This window comes from Rhea pennata, chromosome 1, assembly GCF_028389875.1.
Source record: "Rhea pennata isolate bPtePen1 chromosome 1, bPtePen1.pri, whole genome shotgun sequence".
Lineage (NCBI taxonomy): Eukaryota > Metazoa > Chordata > Aves > Rheiformes > Rheidae > Rhea > Rhea pennata.
This window is the reverse complement of record NC_084663.1, coordinates 77,229,096-77,246,273: the sequence shown is the minus strand read 5'-3', so window position 1 is coordinate 77,246,273 and position 17,178 is coordinate 77,229,096. Positions and strand designations below refer to the sequence as shown.

General features: G+C 41.7%; 1 protein-coding gene across 2 annotated transcripts in view; it reads left to right on the top strand.

Moving 5' to 3' along the window:
* PHF21B (PHD finger protein 21B) overlaps positions 1-13,395 on the top strand; it is a 164,897-nt gene extending 151,502 nt beyond the window's left edge. For both annotated transcript variants that reach the window (XM_062570781.1, XM_062570771.1), the window contains 6 exons: positions 790-844; positions 7,025-7,047; positions 8,436-8,594; positions 9,695-9,770; positions 10,720-10,823; positions 13,171-13,395. In XM_062570781.1, coding sequence (XP_062426765.1) covers positions 790-844; positions 7,025-7,047; positions 8,436-8,594; positions 9,695-9,770; positions 10,720-10,823; positions 13,171-13,395 — 642 coding nt within the window. The remainder of the gene's footprint in view (positions 1-789; positions 845-7,024; positions 7,048-8,435; positions 8,595-9,694; positions 9,771-10,719; positions 10,824-13,170) is intronic.
* The last annotated feature ends 3,783 nt before the right edge of the window (positions 13,396-17,178 follow it).

Here is a 17,178-nt window from a genome sequence, read left to right as displayed (position 1 = left end):
CCTCTAATTTTCTTCCAAGCAGAGTCTAACAATATCAAATCGAGGAAAATGGTACTGTTTCCAGTCCTGCTCAAAAGTCAATTAGAGGTTATATAGACTGTTAATGAAGCCCAAGTTGCTATTGACCAATAGCTTTTACCTCTGACAAGCTGGTGATGGACTACGTTACATTAGTTAAACATCTCAGTTGTGTTTCCAGTGGACTGTGTTTTCAGGTTTGAAAGTCTTTTTGGTGACCTCATGAAATTGAAATGACTGCCAGCTTTCAGAGATTGTACGTATTAACTTCTGAAGGAGAAGTATTTTGCTTAGGCTATAGTACGCAACTTACAAACCAAATATGTTCCTTATAGTTATGAGCAACCGTCACAGAAAGTAGTGATGTCTTTTTGCAGGTGGGAAGTCTATAACCATTTTGATGTACACCAATAGAAATGTCGTCACATAGCAACAATTTAATATGTAATTTTTCCTTTATGAACATCATTTATCTCCTAGTTTGTAGTTACTAAACTCTGAAAGGTCTCCTGAAACTCAATTAGTAACATTTGCAATTTATGCTTATCTCTCGTTAATAAAATCTAGTGCACATAAAGCTGCTCTATGAAAGACTTGTTAGAATGGTAAATAATGCAACTGTTTAAATTAGGAGTTAGCAGCAAGTCTTCTAAATCACAGAATTAGCTTCTGTATTCTTGGTTATGTATGAAGGAAGCCCTTTAGAGATTGTTAATATAAAATAGTGAGAGACAGAGCACTTTTCAATGACTAGTTTCTTTTCCCTTGCAGCGGAAACGCCTTGCGTCAAATTATTTGAATAACCCCTTGTTTCTTTCAGCAAGAGGTAAGCATATTTGTAGATGAATACACTACTGTTTTAATGCTATATTAAATATTTATTAGTAGGATTTCTTATGAATTACTGCTTGAGTATCATAATGTGTAACTTTGTGTCCTATCCCTGCTCTTTTCCGTGTGCCATGAAAACAGATGTTATTGCTGCAAAAAAACAATTAAGGAATAAGACTAAAGGTCAAAACTATGTAGAAACTGATCCAAAGTCTCTTCAATCAATGAAAAATCTGATCTCTAGCATTGTAATCACTATGCAGTAGGAGAACTAATTGAAGAAGACAGTATTGCCAACCCCAAGTACGTAAAAATATGTATTGAAATACGTGGATTTAAAAAAATAGTAATAGTATTCTAGGCTTTTCATTTACCTCTCTTTTGTCAGCTTTAAGAACTTGCTGTCCATACTCAAGGGCTAGAAATTCACCATATCTTTTTCTTTAAAAAACATACCCGAAAAATGTTTTTTTCTGACTCCAAGAGCTTGAGCCATAAAACTAGATTTGATGGCCTTGAAGATGCCTTCCAATCTTGTATTTTTAAGAACTTCAGATGTGGAAAATTTCATGGTTAAAGCCTTTGAGAATGACCATTTCAGAGGAGCCGTTTGGAGATGATGATGATTAGCTCATGTCAAGAAGTCCATTCCAGGAAAAAGGCACAACATACAGAAAAGGCAAAGTCAAGAGTGAGAGAAGAAACAAGGAGAATATTGAGCTGAGAGAACTGCATGAAGTTCAATTCTTGAAATGGGAGGTGTTTAGGATTTTAAGGCAGAAAGTGAGAAGCTTGAATACATTTAAGAGGAGAGAAAGCTGGTAAAGAATGTCCTTGCCCTGGTATTGCCTTTACAACCTAAGCTCTATTGAGGTACATCATAGTTAAGGGAACATAGGGAGTTTTCTAAGTCAAGTATTATTTCAGGATAAGGAACATTCACAAGAGTTGTTTCAATGAAGACATAAAATTTTAACATATTTTCAGTGTTTGCTTGATATACCAGGTTTAGCTCAGTTGGTTAGAGCATGGAGCTGCTAATGCCAAGGTCGCAGGTTCAATCCCCGTATGGGCTATGCTGAGGGTTGGACTAAATGGATCTCCAGAGGTCCCTTCCAACCTTACAATTCCACGATACCTGTCAAGTGTCATGTTTAGAGCTTAAAATTTGTGTTTCTGGCTTGGCCTTGCATTCCTGTGCCACAGGATCAGCAGCTTACATGCTCTTGGTGCTTCTCTTCACCTTCAAAACTTCATGTCCTAGATATAGACAATTGGCCTACTTACAATATGCCTCTAATACATAGAGTCTCAGAGAGTGATAGAGGATATTACACAGTAAATAGCTACGACAACATGCCTCTTAGCAAGAGCTCATGCTCCTGTGAGCCTCAGGGGGAAAAAACTATTCCTAGCTTAGTTTACTCTCTGAAATTAAAACTATAATTTATCATTTGTCTTATCAAAGTACATGTTTTTCCCACATAAATGCTTATCTAGTGAGACTGATGATGTTAGCAAGCCATATCTTAGCCTGTCAATGGTTTTCTTATAAGGTAGGGTTTGATTTCTCTGACTTTCTTTCCTCCACATTTCCCACTTTATTTTGTAAGGAAGTAGAAAAGTGAGAAAGTTCCGATGATGTGACTGTAACAAGGCTGCTTGGAAGACAGCACAGTCCTTCCTTAATAGTTCATTCTTTTTTGAGTCCTGTCTCGGTGGGTTTTTTTTCAGAGTTCAGATTCTTCATATTCTGTCAATTTTAAGTTGGGCTTATTTATAGCAGAGCTTCCCACCCTTAGATGTTTGTTAGTTACATGCAATTGCTGTACTGGGCACCGATGTGTTAGATGCTGTATAAACTCAGAACCAAAGGTAGCTGCTGTCACAGACAGCATGGAATTTCAGTAGTCTCATTGTCTGCCTTCAATGCATAGTTAACTGTCCCTTCAATCATGTAATACTCCTTTAAAAAAAAATCTTCAGTTTAATATTTCAGCAACTAGAAGGCAGAAGTGAACATATTTTAAAATGTTTAAACATTTTCAGTAAAAGCTGAAAAGAGAAATGAACGAAGTAAGAAATCCCTATGAACACAGCAAACAGAGGCAGCGAACAGACAGAGCAGTTTGCGCAGCAGTTCACGCAGGAGGAACGCAGTTAGGTGCAAGAGAACATCTTTCTTTTTCCAGCGCTAGTAGTGCCCACTCTTGCAAACATGGTTATAACTCACCGTAAAGCATATTTGCCAGTAGCTGTGGGAATTGCTACATCATCTGTGTCAGAAGCTTCAACCCAGACAGAGCCTCTTATAGCAGATGATGCCGTACAGGTCTCAGGCTGCAGGGAGTGCTTGGAGCCTCTCCAGAAGGCCTGGACTGATGGTCCACCCTCCTGCAAGAGATGTGCTGTTGTTGACAATTTGTGTTGTCAAGTTAAAGAGTTGCGGGATGAGGTCAGTAGACTGCGACGCATGCGAGAAAGTGAGCAGGAGATAGAAAGGGCATTCTTAGAGACCATACTGCTCCCGGAGTCCCAATCCCCTGCAGCAGGGGAGTTGCTGGAAGACTCTGTGAAGAGTGAAATAGCACAGCAAAGCACTGTTGAAGAAGGCTGGAAACTAGTTCCTTCTCAAATAAAAAGAAGAAAGGCCGCTAATACTCCTGTAGACTTGGAGTTACAGTTGAAGAACAGCGCACTCCAGGATGAGGAGAACCCAGACCTGGCCTCAAGGGAAGCAACTGGGTTGTCTGACCCTGTTCCTTGCATGACAAGGTGGGAGAGCTTGCATGACTGGAATGCTGTCATGGACGGCTACGTGCTTTTTAGGAAAGACAGGCCAGGGAGGCGAGGTGGTGAAGTTGCTCTTTATGCGAGAGAGCAACTGGAATGCATCCAGCTCTGCCTAGGGGTGGAAGAGGAGAAGGCAGTTGAGAGCTTATGGGTAAAGATCAAAGGGCAAGCTAACAGGAGGGACATAGTTGTGGGTGTCTACTCCAGGCCACCTGACCAGGAAGAGGAAGTTGATGAGGCCTTCTATAGACAGCTGGAGGTAGCCTCATGATCACAGGCCCTGGTTCTCCTGGGGGACTTCAACCACCCTGACATCTGCTGCAGGGACTACACAGCAAGGCACAAACAGTCCAGGAGGCTCCTGCAGTGCATTGATGATAACTTCTTATCACAAATGGTGGAGGAGCCTACGAGGAAGGGTGTCCTGCTGGACCATGTCCTCACCAACAGAGAGGGGGACTGTTTGGAGATGTGAAGGTTGGGGGCAGCCTTGGCTGCAGTGACCATGAGATGGTGGAGTTCAGGATCCTGCAGGTAAGAAGTAAAGCAAAAAGCAGGATTGCAACCCTGGACTTCAGGAGAGCTGACTTTGGCCTCTTCAGGGACCTACTTGGTGGAATCTCATGGGTTAAGGCCCTAGAAGGAAGGGGAGTCCAAGAGAGCTGGCTAGTATTCAAACATCATTTCCTCCAAGCTCAAGAACAGTGCATCCCTATGAGTAAGAAGTGCAGCAAAAGGGGCAGGAGACCTGCATACAGGGGTGAGCAAGGAGCCCTTGGCCAAATTCAGACAGAAGAAGAAAATACACAGAATGTGGAAGAGGGGACAGGCTACTTGGGAGGATTATAGGAATGCAATCAGAGTATGTAGAGATGCTGCGAAGCAGGCTAAGGCCCAGTTGGAATTGAGTCTGGCAAAGGATGTCAAGGACAACAGGAAGGGCTTCTTCAAATACATCCATAGCAAGAGGAGGGCTAGGGGAAATGTGGGCCCACTACTGAATGGGGTGGGGGCCCTGGTGACAAAGACTACAGAGAAGGCAGAATTACTGAATGCCTTCTTGGTTTCAGCCTTCACTGCTAAGGGCAGCCCCCAGTAATCCCAGAGCCTGGTCATAAGGGAGAAAGTCTGGAGAAGGGAAGACTTTCCTTTGGTTGAGGAAGATAGGATTAGAGATCTGGGCAGGCTAGACATCCACAAATCCATGGGCCCTAATGGAGTGCCCCCACGGGAGCTGGCAGATGTTGTTGCCAAGCAGCTCTCCATCATCTTTGAAAAGTCTTGGAGAACTGGAGAGGTGCCTGAGAACTGTAAGAAAGCCAATGTCACTCCAGTCTTCAAGAAGGGCAAGAAGTAGGACCCAGGCAACTATGGGCCAGTCAGCCTCACCTCCATCCCTGGAAAGGTGATGGAACAGCTGCTTCCGGATGTCGTCTCCAGGCATATGGAGGATAAGAAGGTGATCAGGAGTAGTCAGCATGGATTCACCCAGGGGAAATCCTGCTTAACCAATCTGATAGGCTTCTATGATGGAATGCCTGGCTGGGTAGATGGGAGATGGTAGGGGAGAGCAGCAGACATTGTGTACCTTGACTTCAGCAAGGCTTTTGACACTGTCTCACATAACATCCTCCTAGATAAGCTCAGGAAGTGTGGGTTAGACAAGTGGACAGTGAGGTGGATTGAGAACTGGCTGAAAGGCAGAGCTCAGAGGGTTGTCATCAGTGACGTGGAGTCCAGTTGGAGGCCTGTGGCTAGTGGCATCCCCCAGGGCTCAGTCCTGGGTCCCATCCTATTCAGCTTTTTCATCAATGACCTGGATGAAGGGACAGAGTGCCTCCTCAGCAAGTTTGCTGATGATACCAAGCTGGAAGGAGTGGCTGATACACCTGAGGGCTGTGCTGCCATTCTGAGAGACTTGGACAGGCTGGAGAGCTGGGCAGAGAGGAACCTCATGACTTCCAACAAGGGCAAGTGCAAGAGTTCTGCGCCTAGGGAGAAATAACTCCATGCAACAGTACAAGGTGGGGGCTGACCTGCTGGAGAGCAGCTCTGCAGAGAAGGACCTGGGAGTGCTGGTGGATGACAAGTTGACCATGAGCCAGCAATGTGCCCTTGTGGCCAAGAAGGCCAATGGTGTCCTGGGGTGCATTAGGAAGAGCGTTGCCAGCAGGTCGAGGGAGGTGATCCTGCCGCTCTACTCAGCCCTGCTGAGGCCTCATCTGGAGTACTGTGTCCAGATCGGGGCTGCACAGTACAAGAGAGACATGGAGCTACTGGAGAGAGTCCAGCATAGGGCTCCAAAGATGATCAGAGGGCTGAAGGCTGATGTTCCTGTTTTCACATGTGTGCAAGTGTTGGTGTGAATGTGTTTGCATATGCAGGTGAGTGTGTATAGTGATGGATATAACAAGTTAGGTTTTTACTATGTGAGAGCAGGTGGCAACTGAAGTCTCAGGTTACTCCATGTGGGTGGGATCACGCTGTGGCAGCTGTTTCCCCAAATGAGATTGGAAAGGGAACTGAGAGAGCTAAAGACGGAAATATCAGTTTGGTTGTTGCCATTTTAGTCTAAAGAGAGGCCTCTCCATCAGCTGTTTGTCACAGGGAGAGTATGCATGCATCTCTTATGAGTCAGCAGCAAACATTGCAGCCCACTGTGTAGTTTCCATAAAGCTGTTAAAATTTTCCAGCTTTTTATTTTTGGACCAATGTGTGAAGCATTTCAGAAATACTTTTATGAAGTCTGCTTTGCGGTCAGATCTGACAGGTTTTGCTCCTATCAGGCTGTGAACTGCAATCACTATAAACTCAGTTCATCAAAAGGTCAAATAATCTTGGCATTTTGAGTGTGAACAGTTTGATGATGAAGAGTTGATAGTAATACAAGGCTCACTCCTGCAAGTAGCCAAACACATTAGTCATGAATCAGCTGAACATTTAAACATGTGTTTAACTGTAAGTCAGTGGCACTCACAAGTTAAGCACCTGTTTAAGTGCCTTGCTGGTTTGGGACCAGACAATTTGTCACTCAGCAGGGTGAAGTCCATAAAAAACTGTTTTCATAAGTGAGATGTGGAGAAATCCTTTCTACTGAAAATTTGAAATAGAATCTGCAGTCTTCATACTGTGGTATTTTAGCATCTGACCTTCAGACAGACTACTCCTGCAATGTAAAATTTTAAATTTGAATTTAAAAATACTTACTGATGCTAGTTCCACTGCTTTTTGTTGCATTCTTTCCTGCCCATGGTTATTTTGGCAATGTCCTGATCTGTTATGTCACTGCTTGACTAAAATTACTCATATAGCTGAGAACTGGCATTCATTGCACTGATGTATTTCCCACTAATCTGTTCTCTGCCCTTCTTTCATATGCTAGCAAATGAGGATCCGTTCTGGAAGGTATGTTTAGCAAGATTTCTGTATTACCAGTGTCTTCCTCATCATTGTGCAATTGAGTACTTTTTTTTGATTACTGTAGTCTCTATCAAGGTGCAAAACTGCAGTATTCTCTTTGCCTTTCATACTACTTCTGTGAAACATTTCCCACTTAACTAATCTTTGAGCCTGTAAGTTAGAATTTCAGAGAGACGAGCTCATAGGCTTTCATGTTCAAGCCTTGAGTTTAATCCTTTTGTGAAATCCACTGCTTGAGAAATTGGTAGTCCAGATTTGTGATTTTAATGAACATTTTAAGAAAAAGAAGTAAGTGTTTTACTTTGTATAGATTAAATCTTTTTATATTGAAGTTAAAATTAAGACTTTTTAGGCAGGTAATTTTTAAACAGTAATATTTTGGATAGCTATTTTCTGACAGGACTAATTTAAAATTCACAATTTAAGCCTAGCTAAAATTATCATGAAACATTATAATTAATATCCCCCAAAATGAAAATATACTTATGGAATTAACAGAGGTATGAAATTATTATTCTTTCTGGAAAAGTACTAGGAAATTTGAGGGTTTTTATAATGATTCACAAACCATGAGAGTTTCAAAATCAGTCTCTGCTGTATTAAAATGCACTTAATTATACAAAGCGTAATTAACGTTGCCACCAGATTAGCATAGCAATTTACTACATGACATTGTAACTTTGTTGATGAGTCTTAGTTCAATTTATATATTGCTTCAGACAAAGTACTAATCAGTCTTGTTTGAGAAAGATTGTCAGAGAGAGTCAGCAGAAAACAATTAGCAGAAAGGAGAACAGAGGGACAGAGGAGCCCTCTAGAGGAATTCACAAAAGAGGGTACATACATGGGAAGAGGTTGTGTTCAAGCCTATTGTTTTCCTCGCTGCTCTTCAAGGCAATGTACATAAAACATGGAACTGTGCTTTTTCCCCAGAAACTTTTGCTTGCTTGCTTCCTTCTACTTTGGACTTGAAGGACAAGTGATCCACATATTGACTTTGACCCACGCTTCAAAATAGAACTACACATGGTGATAGATGTGTTGGAGTGACACATTATCAAAAATAACAAGTGAAACAATTCTGACATCACAAGCTGGCTATATTAGTTGATTCCCTTCTGTGTTTGATTAGTTGGTTTTTATTTTTCTGTCTATTTCCATTTATGGAACTTGCTTCTGGCTTGTTTGTTTGTTTTTGTTGTTATCATACAGCATTATTTTTGTTTTGCTTCTACAGCAGCCAGGGTACTTTTAACAATTACATTTTGTGTTTGAGTGAGCCTGTCTGCTGCGATAGTTGCTGTGAGTGCTGTCCAGGGAGAACTACTCCATAGGGTGACTTGACCCAAGCCATCCTTTCTCTTCTGTTGCAGAATGAGATTCACCATGATGAACACTGCACTGCATGCAAGCGTGGTGTTAACTTGCAGCCCTGTGGCACATGTCCCAGAGCATATCACCTCAACTGCTTGGACCCACCCCTCAAATCTGCCCCCAAGGGGGTTTGGGTCTGTCCAAAGTGCCAACAGAAGGTAAGCTACATGAAGCATAGCACACCAAGAAAAGAAAATGGGAGAAACCTTGAATTTGCTGACCACTAAACTAATCTAACCTACAGTCACAGTTTAGGGCACCAGGTTAGCAAAAATAGTCCTGGGGGTTTTTTGAGCAGTTTACTGGTTTTGTTTCTGGTATTTTCATTGGGCTAGACTTAGAATTTATATATACATTTAGTATCTTAGCTTCCTAGTAATCACATCTGTCAAGATTTGTCCTGGAAAAAGATTTAAAATGCCTATTCATGTCCTTTCTTGTTTCCCTTCTTTACAATAAAGCCACCAGCATGTGGGGTTGCAAAACAAGTAATGTAGATCTTACGGATGAGAAAGACAGTGTCAGAAGGAGACACTGTTCGCCAGTGGATCTGAAAGTATTAAGGAGAGTACTTAATTTTCTTTAAATCCTGTTTATTGCACATAGCTACTGATCATAGCCATGTTAGAAATGCTAATTTGCCTAGTTGCTGTGAAAAAAGCTGTTTGCATTGATACTAAAACAATTACTAGTTCAGTACAATGTCACCGAATTGTAGAATGGAGGCTTAATTTTTGAGCCTCAGAATTCTCTGTGTTTTGCATTGAGATCACTGTTATGTTCCTTTGAAAATGTCAAGAGGAGATTGTTGGATGTTAGCTGTAGAGAGCAGAGCAGCCCAGGATTAGGTCAACACACTTGTATTTCACAGTCAAACAACCTGTCCCAAGCTCAGTAGACAAAAGTACCAACGCAATATTCCTGACGTTGTAAAGGTCTGCTTGTTAGATACTGGGGAAGAGTATCTTCTGCTCATGGCAACAAGAAATTCGGATTTTATAACTTATTTCAGCACTGTTTGGTAGCACTGTTTATAGTGAAGTGAAAAAGAGATGGCTGTTCAGATGACTGTCATCTCATTGCTTTTCAGCTTGTGAATTCTGAGACAAGGACCCTATAACTGGTCCTGCAGAACTGTGAGGTTGGAGGAAGAAAAACATTAACATGTATGTGTGTCCTTGGAATACTGATTTTATTTCTTTTATTTTTTTTTTTTTTTTTTTTTTTTTTTTTTTTTTTTGGTATCCTGGATTTGTAGGTGTTAAAGAAAGACGACAATGTGCCATGGACTGGAACTCTGGCTATTGTTCACTCCTATGTTACACATAAAACAGGTAGGCATTAACGTAGCTATTGACAAGCTATTCTCTGCTCATGATGAGTGATACTCTTTGAATCTTTCATGTCACTGACATCAAAAAAGTATTTTAAAGCTATTTTCTGCCATTTTTAAACATTTTGAACAAAGGGCCATAAAGGCCTGTAGCTGGGAACAGCAGGTCACTTTCTTTTCCCTTACTATCTGTCTGCTACCTGCCTATTTTCACTCTTTGAGGAAGCGGAGATCAGTCTCTGAGGAACTTCACTCTGTGGAAGAGGCTGTCTTGAAAGTGGTGTCCGGGAATGGGTCTTGAAACAGGGTTTGGAGGCATAATCATAGTCAGGCAGTGAAGCAGAGAGAGACTCTCAGGCTAGGCAGTCGTATAAGTGTATGTAGCATCATGCCAGATTAGTATCATAGATACTGCAGTAATAGCAGCACCTAATTATTTTGGTATTATTTGGTAGCACGGTTATTAGTATAAGGTATTATATGATATCTGATGGTCTTCATATGTGTACTGTTCTTGTTTAGTTCCCCATTGCACTCTTAAAATGGGCTTTTGGGGGCATTAGACCATGTTTGTGAGGAGCTTTGCAGAGGTCTGACACTGTATGATCAGTGCAGGATCACAGAACTATGGCCGTGCCAACCACCTGTTCTTAAATTTCATTCACCTCTTTTCTGGAGATTTCCAGGGCCACATGTGGTCCAAGGATTAATTCTAATTAATCACAAAGGTGCACTATAACTTTTGGGTTGCCCTAGGTGCTAGCCACTGACATAGAAACATGTGTGCAAACAGAAACTCAGATTTCTTCAACAGTTCTTGTTGACAAAAGACTAATTAGATTTGAAACTCACCCTACAAAATGCACATTTCTGGTTTGTACTGTCAAGCAAACAATTTTACCTTCTATCCTTTTCTTAACTTCCGAATCCTTAATTTTATTGTTCCACAGTCAAAGAAGAAGAGAAGCGAAAGTTATTAAAGAGAGGCAGTGAGCTAAAAAGTGAACATAGACAATTAGAAGAAAAAGATCGACTTCTCAACAACGCGGTGAAGGTAAGACTCTTGACTGGGGACACAGTCTCCTACAGAGATGTTTATAAAGAATTTATGCTTGAAAAAACATATAGATATGTGAACGGATGTTCACATGTGATATGTTTCTCTCTGAGGAAAAGCACATGGATTTTCTTCGTGCACAAAAGCAAGCTACTTTGGCAGACTGAGGAAAAGAAATCACCAGTGACTGAATTCCTATTGCACACAAAAAAACCCACAAAATTGTGCCTGTCTTCCTTTTAGTGCCATACGCAGCTCTGATTTGCCCAGTGACATTAAGGCATTTCCATCTGATGAAAAGATCAGTCACAACCATGAGTTCCAGTGGTAACTGCTTGTCCGTCAACTCAAAACTCTTGAGGTTAGATAGGAATAGCCACCATTATGTCTCTTAAAGGCTGAACATTGTAAAAAACTCTCTGTGACTGGAGATGGATTCGCAATGATTTTATACATAAAATATTGTTTCCAATGCTAGATGCTGAAAGTGGCTCCCACACATCCTCTGGTATGAGGACCAGTCACTGACAGTACTGATTAGGCTGAATTCAAAGCCACAATTCCTATCCTTCAGGGGTTTCTTATGGGGCTATCTCACCTCGGGCCTAATCTTAAGGGCTGTTAGTTTGCATCACAATCTCAATAAATGTTTCAAACTTCCTTACCCTAAAAAAATTAAAGCAGTAGCTGCAAGAGTAACTGGTCACTACATTTTTTACCATTGCAGAAGATGCACATTAAAATATTTATTACATTTAAAGCAGACTGGAAGGAAAAGCAATAACTTATTAAAAAGCATCACAGAGGGGAATAGTACCTTTAAGTATGCATAGCCACCATCAGCACTGTTGGAAACATACCTATGGAGGAAGGAGTGACACTAGGGTGTAGAATATCTTATGTGGGTAGGACAGTGCAGTGGGATGAGGTGTTTGGAAAATGAAAGGCATTTGGGGATATATTTAGCTATTAGGTCTATGTCACTACTGCCAACATCAGCAAGAGTTCTATCTAAGCAGAATCAGATTTGTTCAGTGCGAAACACTGTCTCTTGTTTAAATGGTAATATCAGCCAATGATTATATTTATTGGAGACATAGCCACTTGAAAGGAGAAAAGCACTTAAAGCTGTTCCAGCACAGAGCAGTTTCATACCTGATGTTTTCCTTAACCAAGATTTACATTGAAGAGAAATCTTATTAAAGGGAAAACTCACATACACATCACAGAAGAAATGGTATTGTAAAAACACAACATGATTTACCCATCACCTGAGAGTTCACCTTTTTAAACAAATATTTGAGCAGTTCTACACAGTTGCTTTTCAAACAAACAGAACCTGGTTTTCAAGTGAGCATTTGCCACTTCCCCAGAACAGGAGATTTTTTCTTCCCTGCCAGGTAGTCAAGAACATAGCCAAGGCAAGGCAACCTGCAGACAAGTAACCAGTTTTGCCAGCTAGGTCCCTTGGCTCACTGGAAGAAAGAAAAAAGGACATTTCAGATATTAGAGAGCCCAGTCCCTTTCCATCTAGCAGATGGGCTCAAGGTTTTGGTCTGTCACAAAGTCACTGACAGGCCAATTGATAGTGTAAAGAATGGGATGCCCAGCATATGGAGGTGGGGAATATAAGGAGAGTTACTGATTCTCACTTATCTCTTGCTGGAGCAGAGGGAGAAGATTTTGGAAGCTTTCATTTCTCACCTACTGTGGTGCTCATTTTCTTGTAGGTTCCTCTGAAATGTTTAAAGTGATTATGGGTGCAGTTTGGGCACTCCATGGAAAAGAGCTTTCTTGTGACTATAGTGGTATATCAGTAGTAACTTAGAGTAAGTTTTATGCCCCCAAAATACGGAAATCATGTTTAGAGAAAGCAACTTACCTTCACAATACTGACTCCCTAAAATAAGTGGCAGGTTCAAAATACATCATGGTGGGCCTTACCCCCTCAAGCATTTATGAGTGCCATTTGGTAAGCTATAGAGATGTTATTGGTGGCTTCAGTACTTTGCAGTAATACAGCTATAACGATTCTGTGCCAATAAGATTTTTTGAATTCCTAAGGTAGTTCTGCCAGGCTTTCTACAGGATGGGGTCAAAAATGTCTTCTGAATGCATGTGGACTTGGCTGAATATTGTTACCTTAGACAGCTGCTGCGGTGTATGCAGCATTGGTGATTACTCCATTCATTAAGCTGTGTTTTTGCTATCCCCAAAGGAGAATATACTTCATTTGTTGAGGACGTGCACTCAAGACACAAAAGGATGTTTGGAGAGATGTTTGACACCAATTTGAATGTATTCTCAGTCTTTCCTTCTCTCTCCTCTTCTCTTTGTTTGACAGAAATGCTTAGAGCTAAAAAACAGCCTGTTGGCCCAGCAGAAAGGGACTCATTCGTCACTGGAACGTCTCAAAACCCTCATTAGACTGATACAAAATGAGCAGATGATTCAGGTTACCATGACGACCACCACCACCTCCTCCCTGCTAACTGTCCCCTGGATCAAACCCTCATCTGCCTCTGCTGCCATGCACAAAGCCTTGCAGCAATCACAGGGTAACAACTGACAGAGCTGGCTGCAAGAAAGCAAAGGAAGGGGGGGGGGAACTTTATACACATGCGCAAAGGAGAGATTAACCTGAAACAAAGGAAAGAAGAAACAATCTCAGTTTTTATACGCATAGAACTTGCAAACCAATCAGTCCAGTTTGTAGGTCACTGTGGCAGCAACTTCCCACAGAGCGGTTTTTGCTGCAGTTTTGTATTTGCCGAGACCTTCAGTGCTTATGAGATTTTTTTTGTTATGTTGGCCTTAATGTATTTATGAATAAGGATGAACAGGAAAAGTATGGCCGATAGAAAGTGGAATATCCTTTGTGGGGGGCAGACAATTTTACAGTTCTGCTTTAAGGGGAAAATTTTAAATACAAAGACTTAGTGAACTAGTAGAGAAGTAGCTGGGTTGAAAGCTATTTGTAGGAGGGAAATTGGTAATATAAAAAGAAGAAACTGAACTGCTTAGGACTTGACATGGATTCTTACTAAATGAACAAAGCTGGCCCCATCGATTCAGGTGAACCGGAAACGGGGCTGTTTTGACAAGAATGACGTCATGGACACTCACAGAGCCTTTGAAACAAAAGATCATTTTTTTCAGTATTATTATAGTTGAGAATTGCAGATATTTAAATAAAGAAACTGTATGAAGTTAGCATTTCTAGTAAAATATTGAAGTATTTTCATGCTGATGCTTCTGTATATGCGTTCCGAAGTATTTAAAAAAGTATGACTGTAAAACTCCTTACTTTTTTGCAGGTCCTTTTTACTTATTTTGCTATTGGTGTATTTTTCTCATGGAGTTTTTGTGCAAGATTTAGCATAAACCATAGTAGTGGATATCCTTGGCAGGTTGGGTTTTGTTTATTAAAGGGACTATTTTGGGGGGGGGGTTCTTTTTTGTTAATTTTTGATTTTTTTTAAAGAAAAAAGCAAATAAATATTCTGTTTCTGTTTCTTGCCAGTACAGATAATATGCCAAAAAGATAACTTTACATTTTTGTACTGCGTTTTTATTGTTAAAAATATATAATGCGACTTTTTTTTTAATTTTTCTTTTTCACTTGCAGAAATATCTGCTACAGATATTTCTGTACAGATAAAATGGTACAGGAAAAAAAACTGCCTCAAGGGGTTGTTTCTTGTATTGGATAATATCAAGAGTCTTGGGGGAGGGATAGGCTATGGAAAATTGTAAAGGTTTGGGTTTTTTGGGGTTTTTTTGTTTTTTTGGAAACTTGATTCGTTTTTGAGATTTTGTTGCATTTCAGCACGTTTGAAAGGTGTTTAGCATTAGCCTGAGAAAATCCTAGTGCACCTGCTTGTTTCACTAGCTAGTCTTCCTGATACTCCAAGGGTCCAGCCGGCCCCTCAGTAGGCCCCAGGCCTTTCCTGCAGCCCTGAGGCCTACCTCGGAAGTTAGTGATGGGCACCCCAGTTTTGCTCAAATTACACACACCAGATGCCATCGCCTCCGTCTTTTCCGAGTTGTCAGCCAGTTAGCACAACAGGTACGTGAAGAAAGCAAGAAGCCACCAGAGCAAGACGCAAGGCTAGTCTCTCACATCAGCATATCACATGGTGCCGAATACCTTTTTTTAAAAAAAAACAAAAACAAAAACAAAAAACGAGGGACTGGCTTTTTCCGGCGCCCATCACTAGGCAGCACATGGTCCCTTCAACCATTTTCACAACTCCGGGAGAAACTGTGCAGTACTATACAAATCTATTTTAATACACAACACTCGGTTGAACAAGATTTTTATATTCTTTTATTGATGAACAAAGTGAACTAAGTAAAACACAATTGTTATACATTGGTTATTGTATGCCAGTTATGCATTCTAATGTGGCTTGCAATGTAAATGTTTTCAGGTTTAATGATTTTTTTTCCTTCTCAGACAAATTAAAAAAAGGAAAAGCGTGGAAGGTTGAATATGTGAAGAATTTCTGAAGAAGTGTCTTGGACTGTTAAAAGTAGTTATTTTGAAAAGGGGACTGTCCAGTGGATAGTGTGCATAGAAAAAAAAAAGTGTTTGTCTTAAATATGCCAATGTAGTTTTACTTCTTTATGATGCATTAAACTTGATTGACAATTTAATGGCGTTGTCATTGTGGTACTCGTGCTGAGCAGATACCGCTTGACCTGTTCAGGACCCACTGCTGACCAGCCAAAGGACCCTTCCCGGCCAAATGCTTGCCAGGGGAAGTTACCAGTGCTGCTTTTGCCATCACTTTATTAAGTTTTGAAATTTAACTGTGACAGAATGCCTAGAATTCTTCTGTTTTTTTTTCCTTCTTTCAACTTTTGTTGTTCCAAATTATCTAAGGTATTCTCTCCGAGATCAGTGTTTCTCTTGGGCAGATAGATACACTTTGTCCCGATGTCCCTCTCTTGGCTTTCCACCTCTTTGAGTAGTTCCCCTGTCTCACTGTTCTTCGTATCTAAATGCAGAGGCATAAAATGATGCTGGCAATGCCTCAGACTTCTCTTCCTCTTCCATGTCTCACGGGTTGCGTTCCCAGGTTTTCACCAGAATTGAAACACTTTGCTAGCTTAGCCCAAATGCAAGTGAACTGGGTTAGCTGGGGAGCAAGCCTGGGTCTCAGGGGGCGTGAGAAGATCGCCACGCACAACATGTTCACATGCATCAGGCAAGCCGTCTGCGCGTGCTACTTCGTGCATGTAGCGGGCAAAGCCACATTTGCTTCTTGCGAGGTCATGGAAAGGACCCTCTGCCAGGCTGAAGATGTACAGCTCGCTGCTGCAACATGCTGATAGACGGTTGGTTTTAGTGCTGTGGCTTTTAGAGGAGAGAACAGGGCCCATTTTGGGTAAACATAGTAATTAAAGGGTGAGAGATCAGGCTTCTGGCAGGAATTGTCCAGTTTTTGACAGGTGGAAGGAAAGAACGTCTTCAGGAAAGCAAGCAAAAGGAAGGGAAAACAATTTTAAAACCACATAAAATCTGTGTTAGTGCTCTTGCTTACACAGAGCAGGAGCCCCTGTACTGAACTTTTTGAACTGCTCCATGGCTTCCGTTGCAGCTGCATTTCCCCCTTCCTCCCATCCCCTACCGAGGACCGAGCACCTTTGTCTTCCCCAGTGTTGCTCTTCCCCAAAATGGCAAAACCAGAAGTCCCGTGTCACCCACATCAGCATCCTGCCATCGTCCTAACCTATCAACCCAGCACTGTGCTGACAGACGGGAGCCAATTACAGAGCTCAACGTGTTGTCTTAATAATGCAGTTGCGAGGGAGGGTGGGCTTGTGTTAGCCTTTAATCTTTGATAGTAATTTAAGGTTTCGGTGCAGGTTTGTAGAAGCCCCAGGAGCTGCCACGTTGCCTGCTGTGACACTGGGCATTGCCTTTGAAAGGAGTCGGGAGCAGTGGAGGCCCCTTCCCCTTCCATGGGGAAGTTAGTTAGTTATTTGTACAGCTCTGCCAGCCTTCCCAGCTTCGGAGCACTTTGTTGCAATGTGCCAGTGGGTGTTTGGTGCCTTGGACCCTTTCACACGCCATTAGTTATCCTGCTGAGGAGCCGCTCCGTGAACAGCCCTTTGAAGGAAGCACATCATCTCCGAGCCTGTCGATTTTGTATTTGCACCACTTTGAATGCAGCTTCGCCTTCTCTGCCCTTCCTTGCCGTCTCCCCTTCCTCAGGAACAGGAGGAAAAGTAACTCAGATTCGGTCTGTCGTGAGCTGCCGCGGAGAGATTGTCAGCCCCTGCCCAGGGAGCAGCTCGAGCAAGGCCAGCATCAGCTATGGCAGGAGCAGAGGTGCTTTTAGGC